Genomic DNA, 14516 nt, shown 5'->3' with positions numbered 1-14516 from the left:
GGGGAATTCCAAAGCACCTCAGTAGTACAGGTTTCATACAGTATATTGGTTTCATAATCCCTTGATACATCCATGTGCTCATTAGACTGGTTGATCAATATTAATGAATATAGGCTAAAATACCAGAATGTTTTCTATCTCCAGTTAAATTATTATTAAATCTACATGCCATGTACATGTACATATATTTTCTTTATGCAGATTCTAGAATATTCGCATGAAAATCTCTCGCCAATTGGATGGAAAACGAGCCACCACCGTGTTAATGTCAACTTCAATGTCGTGACGTCAGAGTTGGGACGTCCCAAAGATGCCTTAGACAGTTTAGAGTTGTCCGTGGTTTTATAGGTTTTTGCATATGTGACCCTAATTAGCGTCTCCTAGGAAACAATTACCAAAACTACTGTTCCTATCCTTTCACAACAACAAAAAATCCAGTAATTTTATTGATCAGCGTATCTGCAGCCATCCCTCCCATCATCAATACCTTTACTCACAGTACACTCGCCTGGGCGTGTTTATTGCCTCTCATTCATGGGCACAAGACAAGAGAATGCCTCACAGGATTGGTGGAACAGTAAAGCTCTGGCGGATTTGTCGTTCTCTATTGGCCGTTATTCATGTCGGTCACAGCTTTAGCCGCGTAGTGACAGATGAGTATGAAAAAAAAAAATCAAAAACAATCCGTGCAAGCAGCCATCTTGAGTACAGTTGTGCACTTGGAGAGGTGATGAGAATTATATGACCGAGTCGTTCAAGGAAAACGTCAATATTAGACGAAAGAGACTACATCTAAAGGATTAATTTTAATTCTCTAATTCGTTGTTTTCTTGTATGCCACACTTCCCGTTCGCACGAGTGAACATTGATTGAATCGATACCGACCAAGCCAGCCAGTAGCTAACGTATCGGGCTAGCTTCACGGGTTTCCTATGTGCCTTCAACGGTGTAACTCGACTTCAATCCTTTCTCGATTGACATATCTAAAATACGAAATATAGTTTCTGTGATTCAAGATTCAGATTTTGAAGACAGCTAGAGACAATATTGCGTTATTTGCATGTTGTGGACAAACAACGTTTGGAATACACACAGCCTTCGGTAGAATGGCTGGTTAATGTTTTCTCCGGCGTCAACTTTCCTTTGGATGTGATCGCGCGTGATTTTGGAAAGGTGTAATGTTTGCAAGAGTGAAACTTGGTCAGTAAAATGTAATTACGCAAACTCGACTCATTGAATTTGTGATTTAATTAGTGAGGTAACCAGTTGGCAATCTTAAACCTATGCAAATCCGGTTTATGTTAACGGTGATGCAATATAGCTGTCTAGATGAAAGATTATCGCTAGATAGTCGGAAAAATTGCAACAAAGTAAGAGTTTGTGATTATTTTTGCTGGGACATAGTCTAGCGCTAGACATTGTTTCTAAAATGCGACAATGTTGCATTATTGTGTGCAGAATGGATACACCATGCAGCAAGTACATTAACCAGTAGTCAAACAAGCTATTCGTCGTTTTTTGTTGTTTTTTTGCAGTAGTTTAGTTTCTTTATAGTTATATATTTTTGTTTTACATGTGTTTCAAACGATGTCCCATGCCAGAAGAATACAATAAACACTAAGGATTCTGAAGTGGAAATTTGTATGCTGTATGTTACAGGCATTGCAGCTCTTTCAATCAGTCAGTCACCTGATGCATTTGCTATAAAAAGGTACTCTGATACTTTGGACGCTAATCCCATAGGATTCGTGGCACCAGGATTTACTGGAAATAAAGGATTTGACATTTGACCGAAAATGGGACCAGCAACGAAACTGGCATTCGGCGTCTTTTTGATCTCATGTTCTTCAGGTGGGTATTCGATAGGAAGCAGTCTTCAAATATCGACCAGCGATCACATGTTCATGCATGCAATAGTCAGAATATTTCACACACATCCATATCACAGTGTAGGCCTATGATAATGTTATAGCCTATCCTACTGTCCCTGTTATGTGCGCTCGCTGCCGCGGGTCATATGACGCGGGAACGCGATTGGATGTACAGCATCTTGAAACTAAACAGCTTTTTGAATAGAGTTGACTGTACATTAGATCATGTTGGTGGTCATCGTCTGTCCAGTCCAATACAGCAATAGCCATCGGTCTAGCCACTATAGCGAGATGAAAGCGAAGAGTCAACACAGGAGTAGAGTAGGCCTCATGTGGAGAGAGGAGGCAACGTGTGCATCTGATTGAGAACAGCTAGCTGTCGGCCTATAATTATGCATATGTTGTGTGCTTTTCATGCAATGTCAAGACGGCTATATATTTTATGCAGGAAGATGATTCAATCGAGAATCCTCTCCACTACATTATGACTATTTATGTGATGTAAAAATGGAATATCTGATGAGGCTATAGTTGACCCTGTTGTGGTTGTTATTTCAGTCTAGATTTGTTTTATTTTGTTTTATTTTGTTTTAACTTTTATTTAACTAGGCAAGTCAGTTAAGGACAAATTCTTATTTTATGGTGTGATTGTGATCTGGGCTCTGAAATCCCAGTTGTACTGCCTAGATATTTTCTTATGTAGATATGTGCATTCTGATACATTCAGGTATAGCTACTGTACTGCATGTTATTTGCATATTATTATGCCTAGGCCTATGTAATGGTCTGTTGTACAGTAGTATTCACTTAGTTTTCTTTAAATGAAACATCAACACGAATACTTGTTTCTTGTTGGTACATCCCAAAGCAGTTAGTGGACAAAAAGCAAGTTGATCTCCTGTTTAAAAGATCGCTTGTTGGGACTCAAGGATTCAGTGTGTGTGGCGGTTTTGTTTGAAACCAGGCACGTGCTGCTGGCGCCTGCCCTGAGAAACAGTCTTCCATCTGTGCTTATCACTCTACACTCCAAGAAATTCCATTTGCACAGAGCAGGGGGGAGGTGGGGGGCAAAGACTCGAAGTCATCTCCTGAGTCAAAGCTCCATTTACTTTTCACCAGGCAGAGGTCAGTCAGGTCTCAGTGCAATTCGTAGGATTTGGTACGTAAATCTGTTAAATCTGTTAATGTACATTTATTGTGTACATTAGTTTACATTATGAATGGAATAGTAGTTGTACAATATCATACGAATTAGAGGATGTATAGTATCGTACGTCTTACCCGGTCATACAATGGCATACGAGTTGGATGATGTAAATGATTATACGTCTTTCTCTCAGAAAAGGTAGATTGTTGCATCTAAACAAGAATTATGGGGAGAATTTACGTTGGTGATTAGGAGAACTAATGAAAAAGGTTAGGATAAGTTATGTAGCAGTTTAGGTGAACCAACCTCCCTACTTTTGTTTGTCTAAAGTAACTAGACCATTAGTACATGTCATATGTCTTGGAGGTTCTCAGAAATACGTACAATGTGTTTCGTATGGCTCTGATGCCAGGTTGACTAAACTGGGCCTAGCCAAGCCACATAAGGAGATTGAACTAAAGCAATCTGCTCACTTTAACGAATGGGATTTCCACCAAGCAGAACTTTGACCTCAATAGAGGGTGATTGTCAGTTACACACCTCACCTCAATGCTACTTGAGCTGTATGTTGCACACCGTCGTGACCGAGCTACAGTATGTTGATGTTATTTTGAGGAAGTGGCAGGTTCCATTACTCGACTGCCTGGGCCGTAACGTTCACCACCTTGTAGATAGAAATATCACCAATAGAGCAGCTGACATCTGTTCTGTTCCACATAATATAAGCCTGTTCCTATCTGAACACTCCACAATGCTGTGTCCTACTGAACACAGCCCTGGCCTAAAGTATAATCAAAGCGGGTTGGAATGTGGGTGGCCTGTCGATAGGAAGGCCCGCTCTCTGCAGAGGTTGAATTCTGTGGGGACTAGAGCTGGTTGGATGCCTAGGAGCAAGGTTAATTACTCTTCCCCTTGATCTTGTGAATCTGGTTCTACATTTCATTTGAGGGAAAGGAAAAGAAGGATTATATCTTACGACAGTTTGCCAGATTTAAGTCCTGCATTTATTTTTTGGGTTATCTTTGTTAAAATGTAGTGAGGGAGTACACACATGCTTTCTCTCTCTCTACTCTTTCTCCTGTCTCTTTCTCCTCTCTCTCACTCTCACACTACTGGTCAAAGGTTTTAGAGCACCTACTCATTCAAGGGTTTTTCTTTATTTTTACTATTTTCTACACTGTAGAATAATAGTGAAGACATCAAAACTATGAAATAACACGAATGGAATCATGTAGTAAGCAAAAAAGTGTAAAACAAATCAAAATATATTTTATAGTTGAGATTCTTCAAAGTAGCCACCCTTTGCCTTGATGACAGCTCTGCACGCTCTTGGCATTCTCTCAACCAGCTCCATGAGATAGTCACCTGGAATGCATTTCAATTAACAGGTGTTCCTTCTTAAAAGTTAACACGAGCAATGGACATTACACCGGTGGAAATTTGTCCTTTGGTCTGGAGTCCAAATTGGAGTTTTTTTTGTTCCAACTGCTGTGTCTGAGAGACGCGGTGTGGGTGAATGGATGATCTCCGCATGTGTGGTTCCCACCATAAAGCATGGAGAAGGAGGCGTGATGGAGTGGGGGTGCTTTGCTGGTGACACTATCTGTGATATATTTAGAATTCAAGGCACACTTAACCAGCATGGCTACCACAGCATTCTACAGAGATACGCCATCCCATCTGGTTTGGGCTTAGTGCCACTATCATTTGTTTTTCAACAGGACAATGACCCAACACACCTCCAGGCTGTGTAAGGGCTATTTGACCAAGAATGAGAGTAATGGAGTGCTGCATCAGATGACCTGGCCTCCACATTCCCCTGAGTTCAACCAAATTGAGATGGTTTGGGATGAGTCAGACTGCAGAGTGGAAAAGCAGCCAACAAGTGCTCAGAATATGTGGGAACTCCTTCAAGACTGTTGGAAAAGCATTCCAGGTGAAGCTGGTTAAAGGAATGCCAAGAGTGTGCAAAGCTGTCATAAAGGCAAATGGTGGCTCTTTGAAGAATCTCAAATATAAAATATATTTTGATTTGTTGAACACTTTTTTGGGGGTTACTACATGATTCCATATGTGTTATTTCATGGTTTTGATGTCTTCACTATTATTCTACAATGTAGAAAATAGTAAAAATAAAGAAAAACCCTTGAATAAGTAGGTGTTTTAAAATTTTTGACCGGTAGTGTACATGCATACATACAGTACATACATATATATCATGGAATAGAATGGCTAGGCTATGTGTTCAAAGGATTGCCAGAAGGGCCATGTCTATGGTCATTAGTCTACCTGCTTTGGCCCTAGGCTTGTCAGACTCAGGCCAATGGTCCCAGGGCCCAGTCACACACAGCTGGATCTGGATGGGGATACAGGTTATGTCCCAAATCGGACCCTATTTCCTTTGTGGTGCACTACATTTGACCAGAGCCTTATGGGTCCTGGTCAAAAGTAGTGTACTATATAGGGAATAGTGTGTCATTTGGTATGCAGCCCAGCAGTGCTCACTGCTCATCATCCCCAGCATATTAATGCTCATCCAGACAGCTCAGCAGGAGACCATTAGAGAGCGACACCACTTCTGTCACAAAATTATTCATTTTTTGGATGTGGTGGAGGATAATACACACTTAACCTTAAAAAAAAAGATCCCCCTTTTGTACAATCACACAGAATCCATACTGATGCCTGATTGGATGGAGAGCCCTAATGCATTTGTTGAACCCATCAATTATAGGGGATTAGAGTGATATGTACATGGTTATGGTGTGTTGTTTTTAAGGTAGGTTTTTATCTCTCAGTGGTACAACAAATTGGTTCTTGTTAGTCTTTGGCAAAAACACAATTGGTATTTGGGAGGTTGTCTATGTTTTGTTATGGATATCTTGCTGTTGTTTTCCTGATGTATACGTATGTTTTCAACACATTGTAGGATTACCCAACCAAGCTCCTTGCACTAATCCGCCAACAACCAAGCAACAGGCATAGAAATGTAACTGGTTGTTATACTCTGAAGTGCTGGGACCAGCTGGTTTATCTATGCACATTTCTATGCACAAAAGGCCAATTTCGCTCATAGGCTCTGCTTCACATGTAAATGTTCTTCTGTATCGCACAACAAAACCCCCAAAATCCTGCCCTCTTGAATTTTAAGCAGTTCCTGTCTTCTACTACAATTATTGCATTACCCTTTGCGGCTTTTACAAGAGGGGGCCCTCAAGAGAACCATTAGAATGTTCTCTGGTCACATTAGGCAACAACGCCCCTCATTAAGATCCCCTAACTTTGCATCCTGAGAAAGGGACTGAAGCAACACCACATTCCATTTATTGTTGCCTTCAAGCAAATGATCAAAGGCCACCGGACAGAAACAAGCTAGAGTAGAAATGAGCTGCAGCAGAATCGAGCTACAATTACTGAGTAGAGAGACTAGCTACAGTAGAAATTGGGATAACAAGGTACAGTAAAAGACAAGGCCTAGCTATGTTAAAAATAAGGTACATAGCCTAAACTACAGTAGAAACTGTGTTCTAAGATTGACATTTTAGTCATTTAGCAGATGCTCTTATCCAGAATGATTTATTGTAGTGAGTGCATTAATTTTCATACTTTTTAAAAACTGGTCCCCTGTGGGAATCGAACCACAACCCTGGCGTTGCAAGCACCATGCTCTACTAACTGGGCCACAGAAGATGGTCAAAGAACTTGCTCCATACGGTCTTTGTCCGTCTCCCCATAGGGTGATATTAGGTTGTTTCCCACATCTTTCTACCCTTTACTGTCAGGTGTAACTCAGTGGACTGTGCGGTACCTCACCCTAAGTACTGAAAGATCCTTCCACCCCCATATGGTTGCTAGCCAAATATAATTTATGTGTGACCTGCCTCAACATGATTCATTAATGGCTCTCTGATGGAAGTTTCTCTGCCTCTGTATTAGGGCTGACCCCATTTAGTCGACTGGACGATTGCTTTGTCGATAGGCTTTTGGTCGACCAAGATATCTTTAGTCAAGCAGTAGCAACAAAAATAATATCATGTTGAAGTGGTGCCTTGTCCTAGACCATGTTGCTATGTGCATAATAGCAAAGGTAACCAGCATTTGGGTGTTGAACAATGTGGCGGAGGCAGCAGCAGAGACAGGAAAACAGCCCTTGCCTTATTGTCTAAGAAAAGTGAGGAGTAAAACTTAATTTAGTCTACAATCAATAGCCTAACTGTTAAAATGTTTCTGACTTTATAAATCAATATATCTACAGAAATAAGACAGATTCTGCTGTCTGTTTGAGTGTTTGTTTAATAGCCTACTGATTCTGTTAGCACCAAGCCTCACGCAACGACATGTCAAGTAAACAATTTCACAAATTTGTTTGTTTTTAAATCTTTCAGTTTGCTGTAATAAACGTAAGGCTTTACACTTTTTTCATTCAAATAACCTCTGGTATTATTTATAATTTATTTAGTGTTAACACGGTTCCAAATTGTCGGAAAAGTAATATTTATAATAATAATAATGCTCCTTTTTCTTGATCTTGATATTATTATAATAATAAGCCTACTATCATTAGTAGGCTTGGTATAGCAGCCTTGTATAACTACCATTGAGCTGTAGGCCTGAGAGCACATCCTGTTTAGTCTTAATACGATAACTTAGTTAGGCCTATATTTCAATACTTCTATAGGCTACTGTATCAATCATTAATTCGTTCATGTCATCACACAGCATACGAGTCATTCATGATTTGAAATGCAATCAAGCATTTTAGTTTTAGAATAAAATAAAGCGAGCCTTGAATGATTAGCTTAAACAAAAAATAAACCGTTCCATGTCGTAAATTGCATTCATGAATGAATGTGACTGTTTTTAGTCTTTGCTGTAATAAAGGCTTAACAAACAAAAAAAACGTTACAACAGAGTCTCTGGTGCGCTTATACTTTATTTATCGTTTTTTACATTGTTCCAAACAGTCATAAAAATGATGATGTAATCTATACAACACCTGTTTGGAACACATAATATGCACGCAGCGCTTGCTCCTTACCTTCTTTTTCTTGATATCCAGTATGTTCCACAACTAGTCACATTTATTCCACACATCTGGCTTTCCCTTTACCTCCAGAGCAACCAGTAAATATTCCCTTGTTTCCAGTTTGTCAAGTCCTCTGCTTCCATTTTGGTGTCACGTGTTACGATATTCAGAGTTTGTTACAACCAATTCATGGATGTGATTATGATATGCTATAGGTCAGGCCTTATTGTGCCCTATTCGGATGGGATTAGATTTACTGGGGGAGGTCGGGTAATGAAATTATGTGCACAAGCGCAAAACACCAAATCTTTCATTTTAGTCCTGTCCGAGTCTGCCGTGTCAGTAATTTTTACATGGCAGGAGAGTAACAATTCCAGCCAGAATAACCCACCGTTTTTTGGGGGGCAAACTCCAAGGTCTGATAATACTAGTCCCGTGCGAATCGACATCCCTGTGTTTTGATAGAAATGTCTGAGTTTGAAAGGTGTTGCTGGCGGTTTGCGCAAGAAAACTATAACTGATTTGATAAATTGAACTAAGTGCTGCGCATAAGCTATATACAGGCTATATCACATCCGGCCGTGATTGGGAGTCCCCTAGGGCGGCGCACAATTGGCCCAGCGTCGGCCGGGGTAGGCCGTCATTGTAAATAAGAATTTGTTCTTAACTGACTTGCCTAGTTACATAAAATATAGGTTACATGTTAGCCATTCATATATCTACATTAACAGTGAATCATTTTGTTTATATGTTTTGTGTTTATGAATTGAATATTGCCAAATGCATAAGTAAAAAAATATTGAGCCTATTTAATGCAACCCTTGCTGTTGCAGCATACAACTGACCTAAACGTTTGGAAATGATAAGTTAACTTTCTCATCCGTAGCCTTAAAATGCATCTCAAGTGCAATTGCACTGTTTAGCTCACATCTGATAGGCTGGGGGGCATTTAGGATGTACTGTGGATGGCTATAATATCCTAATGATTATGATCACACTTCCTCAATTCGAATATTATACTGACACTATAGGAAATATGGTTTGGTATGGTTTAGAAACTTGGGAACCAAGCTGGAGTTATCATTGTGGCCACATCACCTGGACGTGTTGAAATACTGTATCTTCACACCTAGAATAAAAACCTCCAGGCTTCAGTCATAACTGTCCATTTATTTTGGGAAAAAAAATAAAGATTTACATGGGGCAGTTTGGAAAAAAACTAATCCCATCCGAATCGTCCTCTGGAATAACAGACATTCTGGAGTAATAATTACATAACCAACGTTCTCTAGTAATACTAGTCCCATGCGAGTAGGTCTTTGGTCTATGCAATGCAAACATGTCACGTAAAGAGAGCAAGAGTTGAGGGAATAGGGAATGTTTTTCCTAAACAAATGAGGGAACTTTTCAGTCAGAAATGGCTGTAATTATGTTGTAGCTTCAGCAACACGGAGAGCGCGATAATACACGTTGATGATTTGTGGTAGTCGCTGCAGTAGGAAGGAGAGAGAGAACGGGTTCTAGTCACATTCACTGTCTTTTTAAATAAAATAAAAATATATATATTTTTTTTACACAGCGAAGCAAGTCTTGGCCCGGCACAAACAAATCAATTGCTGGTCGGACTCCCTCTAGTCAATTGTGTGTCTTAATTATTTAATCAAAGTGTGTGCTTAAAGCATTAATAAGCTCAGTGAATATAGTTGATTTGATTAAAACACATAGGATGTGTCAATATATGGAAAAATACACGTTTAAAATTTTCGTCCGAGGCAGCGCGGGGCGCCCTCGCACTTGGTGGGCACCCACCCACAGGCACACCTGGGGTTGTTTGCTCTCTCCTTTAAAAAAAAAAGTTTTAAAACTCTAAATCTGCACATACATATCAGCTTGTGATCTACAAAAAGAATGCTTGAACGACAAAAGACCTGGCCTCCCAGTCAACCCGAACGAACCCCCATCCCACTCGTAGCACGCTACGGAGTTGCCATAGCAAATAGCAGACAGCGGTACAGGACGGCTTGTTTGTTGTTTCCTCAGATCATTATCAGAACTCTTGGAGTGCGCTCTGTGGGCCAGTGCTCAATGGCAAATTTCACAAATGAAAAAGGTGCAAGGATGACCTCTGCAACTGGTTTATTTACCTTTCTTTTCAGGCAGGTTCCATAACCTGATAAATACTTTGACCTCAAATTGGATTATGATACTTTTTTTCCCTCTTGCTGTGCTCACTGAGGTGGATTACAGTAACCAAGATGGTGTATGCCATAGCACCATGATTGTATGAATTATTTACATTCATCAGTTGTAGCTGAGAAGTCCAGATTCTTCACTATAAAGGGCAAATCAAATACAATGCCTTGGAAATGAAATACAATGCCTTGTTTCCTCAAGTATGCTCCTGTTGTTCTTCAGGTCAGAGTGAGAACATTCTGTTGTTCTTCAGATTAGAGTGAGAACATTCTGTTGTTCTTCAGGTCAGAGTGAGAACATTCTGTTGTTCTTCAGGTCAGAGTGAGAACATTCTGTTGGTCTTCAGGTCAGAGTGAGAACATTCTGTTGGTCTTCAGGTCAGAGTGAGAACATTCTGTTGTTCTTCAGATTAGAGTGAGAACATTCTGTTGTTCTTCAGGTCAGAGTGAGAACATTCTGTTGTTCTTCAGGTCAGAGTGAGAACATTCTGTTGTTCTTCAGGTCAGAGTGAGAACATTCTGTTGTTCTTCAGGTCAGAGTGAGAACATTCTGTTGTTCTTCAGGTCAGAGTGAGAACATTCTGTTGTTCTTCAGGTCAGAGTGAGAACATTCTGTTGGTCTTCAGGTCAGAGTGAGAACATTCTGTTGGTCTTCAGGTCTGAGTGAGAACATTCTGTTGTTCTTCAGGTCAGAGTGAGAACATTCTGTTGTTCTTCAGGTCAGAGTGAGAACATTCTGTTGTTCTTCAGGTCAGAGTGAGAACATTCTGTTGTTCTTCAGGTCAGAGTGAGAACATTCTGTTGTTCTTCAGGTCAGAGTGAGAACATTCTGTTGTTCTTCAGGTCAGAGTGAGAACATTCTGTTGGTCTTCAGGTCAGAGTGAGAACATTCTGTTGGTCTTCAGGTCAGAGTGAGAACATTCTGTTGTTCTTCAGGTCAGAGTGAGAACATTCTGTTGTTCTTCAGGTCAGAGTGAGAACATTCTGTTGTTCTTCAGGTCAGAGTGAGAACATTCTGTTGTTCTTCAGGTCAGAGTGAGAACATTCTGTTCTCATCTGTAGTTTAGAATAGAGAATTTGTCCTAAAAAAGCATGGCATTTTAAACACTCATCAGACTCAACCTGCAGTCCCCATAACACACTGGGACTAAATGTGACACAACCATTGGAGATGCACAGGGAAGGGTTCTATGTGGAAGTGCTCTATGGGCTGGAAGTTCCAGGCTCAATTCACAAGAGGAAGTTTGATGGGACTTAAAAGTAGGGCACTTAACTCTATGTACCCTATGGACATTTCAATTGTTTGTTCAGCAAAGCTTTTTTATATTTTTGTAAAAATTGTCTTGACTTCTTAGAAATTGAATAGACGGAAAAGGTCCCCCTCTCAGAAAACAAATGGCACATTCTAACGCCTGTGTTGTCCTAATGCTGTTCGTCAGACACAAAGACTGCAGACTGCAGGCCCATTCATTCGTACTGTAAAACAGCTAAACACAGTGATGAAGTCAGATCCCTTAATCCTGGCTGGAATGTCCGTCCAGCTCCAAGCAGGCTCTTGGGTCTCAGGCCCTGTCTGCTTATCACTCCAACTGGAAGAAGTGAGACATTATGTGCTCTGACAGAGATCAGGGGGAAACAATCACATTTTCAGCTGAAAACAGTCCTGTTTTGTTAGTTTACTTTGAACAAAGCTATTTGGCCCCTCGTTTGTTACCAGGAGTAACAAGTAGATCTAAATTCTCAGAAATGAGCAGAGCGCTTTGCATACAAATGCCATGATATTAACTGAAACTTAGCTTGGATGAGGAATGAATGCACAACTACGACAGACTTCCATGGAGCCTACTTGTTTGGAACTGTTAGTACTCTAACGCCCGTAGTGTCACATAGCCTGGGTCTAATTTTATAGTTTGTTGAAGTGATCAAAGCCATGAAAGTGTAATCCATTAGATGCTGTGTTTATCAATTTGATATCAATAGTTGGTTGAACTTATATAAACTCAGCAAAAAAAGAAACATCCCTTTTTCAGGACCCTGTCTTTCAAAGATAATTTGTAAAAATCCAAATAACTTCACAGATCTTCATTGTAAAGGGTTTAAACACTGTTCCCCATGCTTGTTCAGTGAACCATAAACAATTAATGAACATGCACCTGTGGAACGGTCGTTAAGACACTAACAGCTTCCAGACGGTAGGCAATTAAGGTCACGGTTATGACAACTTAGGACACTAAAGAGGCCTTTCTACTGACTCTGAAAACACCAAAATAAAGATGCCCTAGGTCCCTGCTCATTTGCGTGAATGTGCCTTAGGCATGCTGCAAGGAGGCATGAGGACTGCAGATGTGGCCAGGGCAATAAATTGCAATGTCTGTACTGTGAGACGCCTAAGACAGCGCTTCTTGGAGAGAGGACGGACAGCTGATTGTCCTCGCAGTGGCAGACCACGTGTTACAACACCTGCACAGGATCGGTACATCCGAACATCACACCTGCGGGACAGGTACAGAATGGCAACAACAACTGCCCGAGTTACACCAGGAACGCACAAACCCTCCATCAGTGCTCAGACTGTCTGAGAGAGGCTGGACTGAGGGCTTGTAGGCCTGTTGTAAGGCAGGTCTTCACCAGACATCACTCGCAACAACGTCGCCTATGGGCATAAACGCACCGTCGCAGGACCAGACAGGACTGGCATGAAGTGCTCTTCATTGGCGAGTCGCGGTTTTGTCTCACCAGGGGTGACCCTCCAGCATGACAATGCCACCAGCCATACTGCTCGTTCTGTTCGTGATTTCCTTCAAGACAGGAATGCCAGTGTTCTGCCATGGCCAGCGAAGAGCCCGGATCTCAATCCCATTGAGCACGTCTGGAACCTGTTGGATCGGCGGGTGAGGGCTAGGTCCATTCCCCCTAGAAATGTCCAGGAACTTGCAGGTGCCTTGGTGGAAGAGTGGGGTAACATCTCACAGTAAGAACTGGCAAATCTGGTGCAGTCCATGAGGAGGAGATGCACTGCAGTACTTAATGCAGCTGGTGGCCACACCAGATACTGACTGTTACTTTTGATTTTGATCCCCACCCTTTGTTCAGGGACACATTATTCTATTTCTGTTAGTCACATGTCTGTGGAACTTGTTCAGTTTATGTCTCAGTTGTTGAATCTTGTTATGTTCATACAAATATTTACACATGTTAAGTTTGCGAAAAGAAACGCAGTTGACAGTGAGAGAACGTTTCTTTTTTTGCTGAGTTTGCATGTGCGAAACTCTTAAGTACGAGCTAAATTTATAACTGCACTTGTTTCGCATCCATGCCAGTTACACCCTGTGGAGATGGAGCACAAAAGAAAGTGTCTTTTCTCCCCATTTGGCATCTTTTCAAAACACCCCCTCTCCCCCTTCTCCCCTTCCGCTAAATCCGGGCTGTCCCGGCCCGCGCTGGACTAGACAAGATAATCAGAGGAGTCTGCTACAGACAGGCTTGATGAGCTGGGGTTCTTACTCCATTTTGGTTGTGTCTGTGCCACCACCACATCTAAAGAATATGCCTACTGTAGGGCCCCATAATGTTGGGCAACCAATCACAGTACTCCAATGGATAGTAACTGTACCAGGTTCCCATGAAGAAATTGTAATGACAGGTCCACCACAACATACCGAAGAATTTCGTGATAAGGGGATACCGACTAGCAAGAGGTAGTCTGTGTTAAATTTCATTGTGTATTAGAAACAGTTTGAGATCATTGCGAGGGGATTTCGCCACTAGTTGAATGGGGAATTGGGCTTTTCGGGAAAATGTCAGAAGTTGCAACAGTAACCAAAAGGTGCGAGGCTTAGCGTAGGGTCAATTGTATTGCTGTGCATTGCTGTTGTTTTCAGTAAGGGTTTCGAAAGATTGTTTTATGTTTGGACCAATAGAGTATCCCCAAGTAACCCTGCTGCTAGGGCTGGGTGATATGGGCAAAATATTATATCACAGTATTTAAAAAAAAATTGGACGGTATGATGGTATTTTGACGGTATTTTTAGTTTTTTAATAATATATTTGTACATTTGCTTTATGAGTAGTGAGTGTTCCTAGGGTGGCAACACACATTCTAAGTGATTTCAATGAGTCTTCCTCCATTCTGATTGTTTTATACTGTTCAATTCAACTTCAACCAAAACAAATTTCAGCACTTTTATCATTTCTGCATTTCCTGCACTCAATTGCAGTGATAGAAAAAGTACCCAATTGTCATACTTAAGTAAAAGTAAAGATACGTTAATAGAAAGTTA

General features: G+C 40.9%; 1 protein-coding gene across 1 annotated transcript in view; it reads left to right on the top strand.

The window, feature by feature from the left end:
- The first annotated feature begins 660 nt into the window (after positions 1-660).
- LOC106582410 (activin receptor type-2A) overlaps positions 661-14516 on the top strand; it is a 59094-nt gene continuing 45238 nt past the window's right edge. Inside the window, exon 1 of the mRNA XM_082967214.1 lies at positions 661-1851. Within this exon, the coding sequence (XP_082823340.1) occupies positions 1797-1851 (55 nt within the window). The 5' untranslated portion in view covers positions 661-1796. The remainder of the gene's footprint in view (positions 1852-14516) is intronic.

The sequence above is a fragment of the Salmo salar genome, chromosome 21 (assembly GCF_965601325.2).
Source record: "Salmo salar chromosome 21, fSalSal1, whole genome shotgun sequence".
NCBI lineage: Eukaryota > Metazoa > Chordata > Actinopteri > Salmoniformes > Salmonidae > Salmo > Salmo salar.
This window is presented reverse-complemented; position numbering and strand designations above follow the sequence as displayed.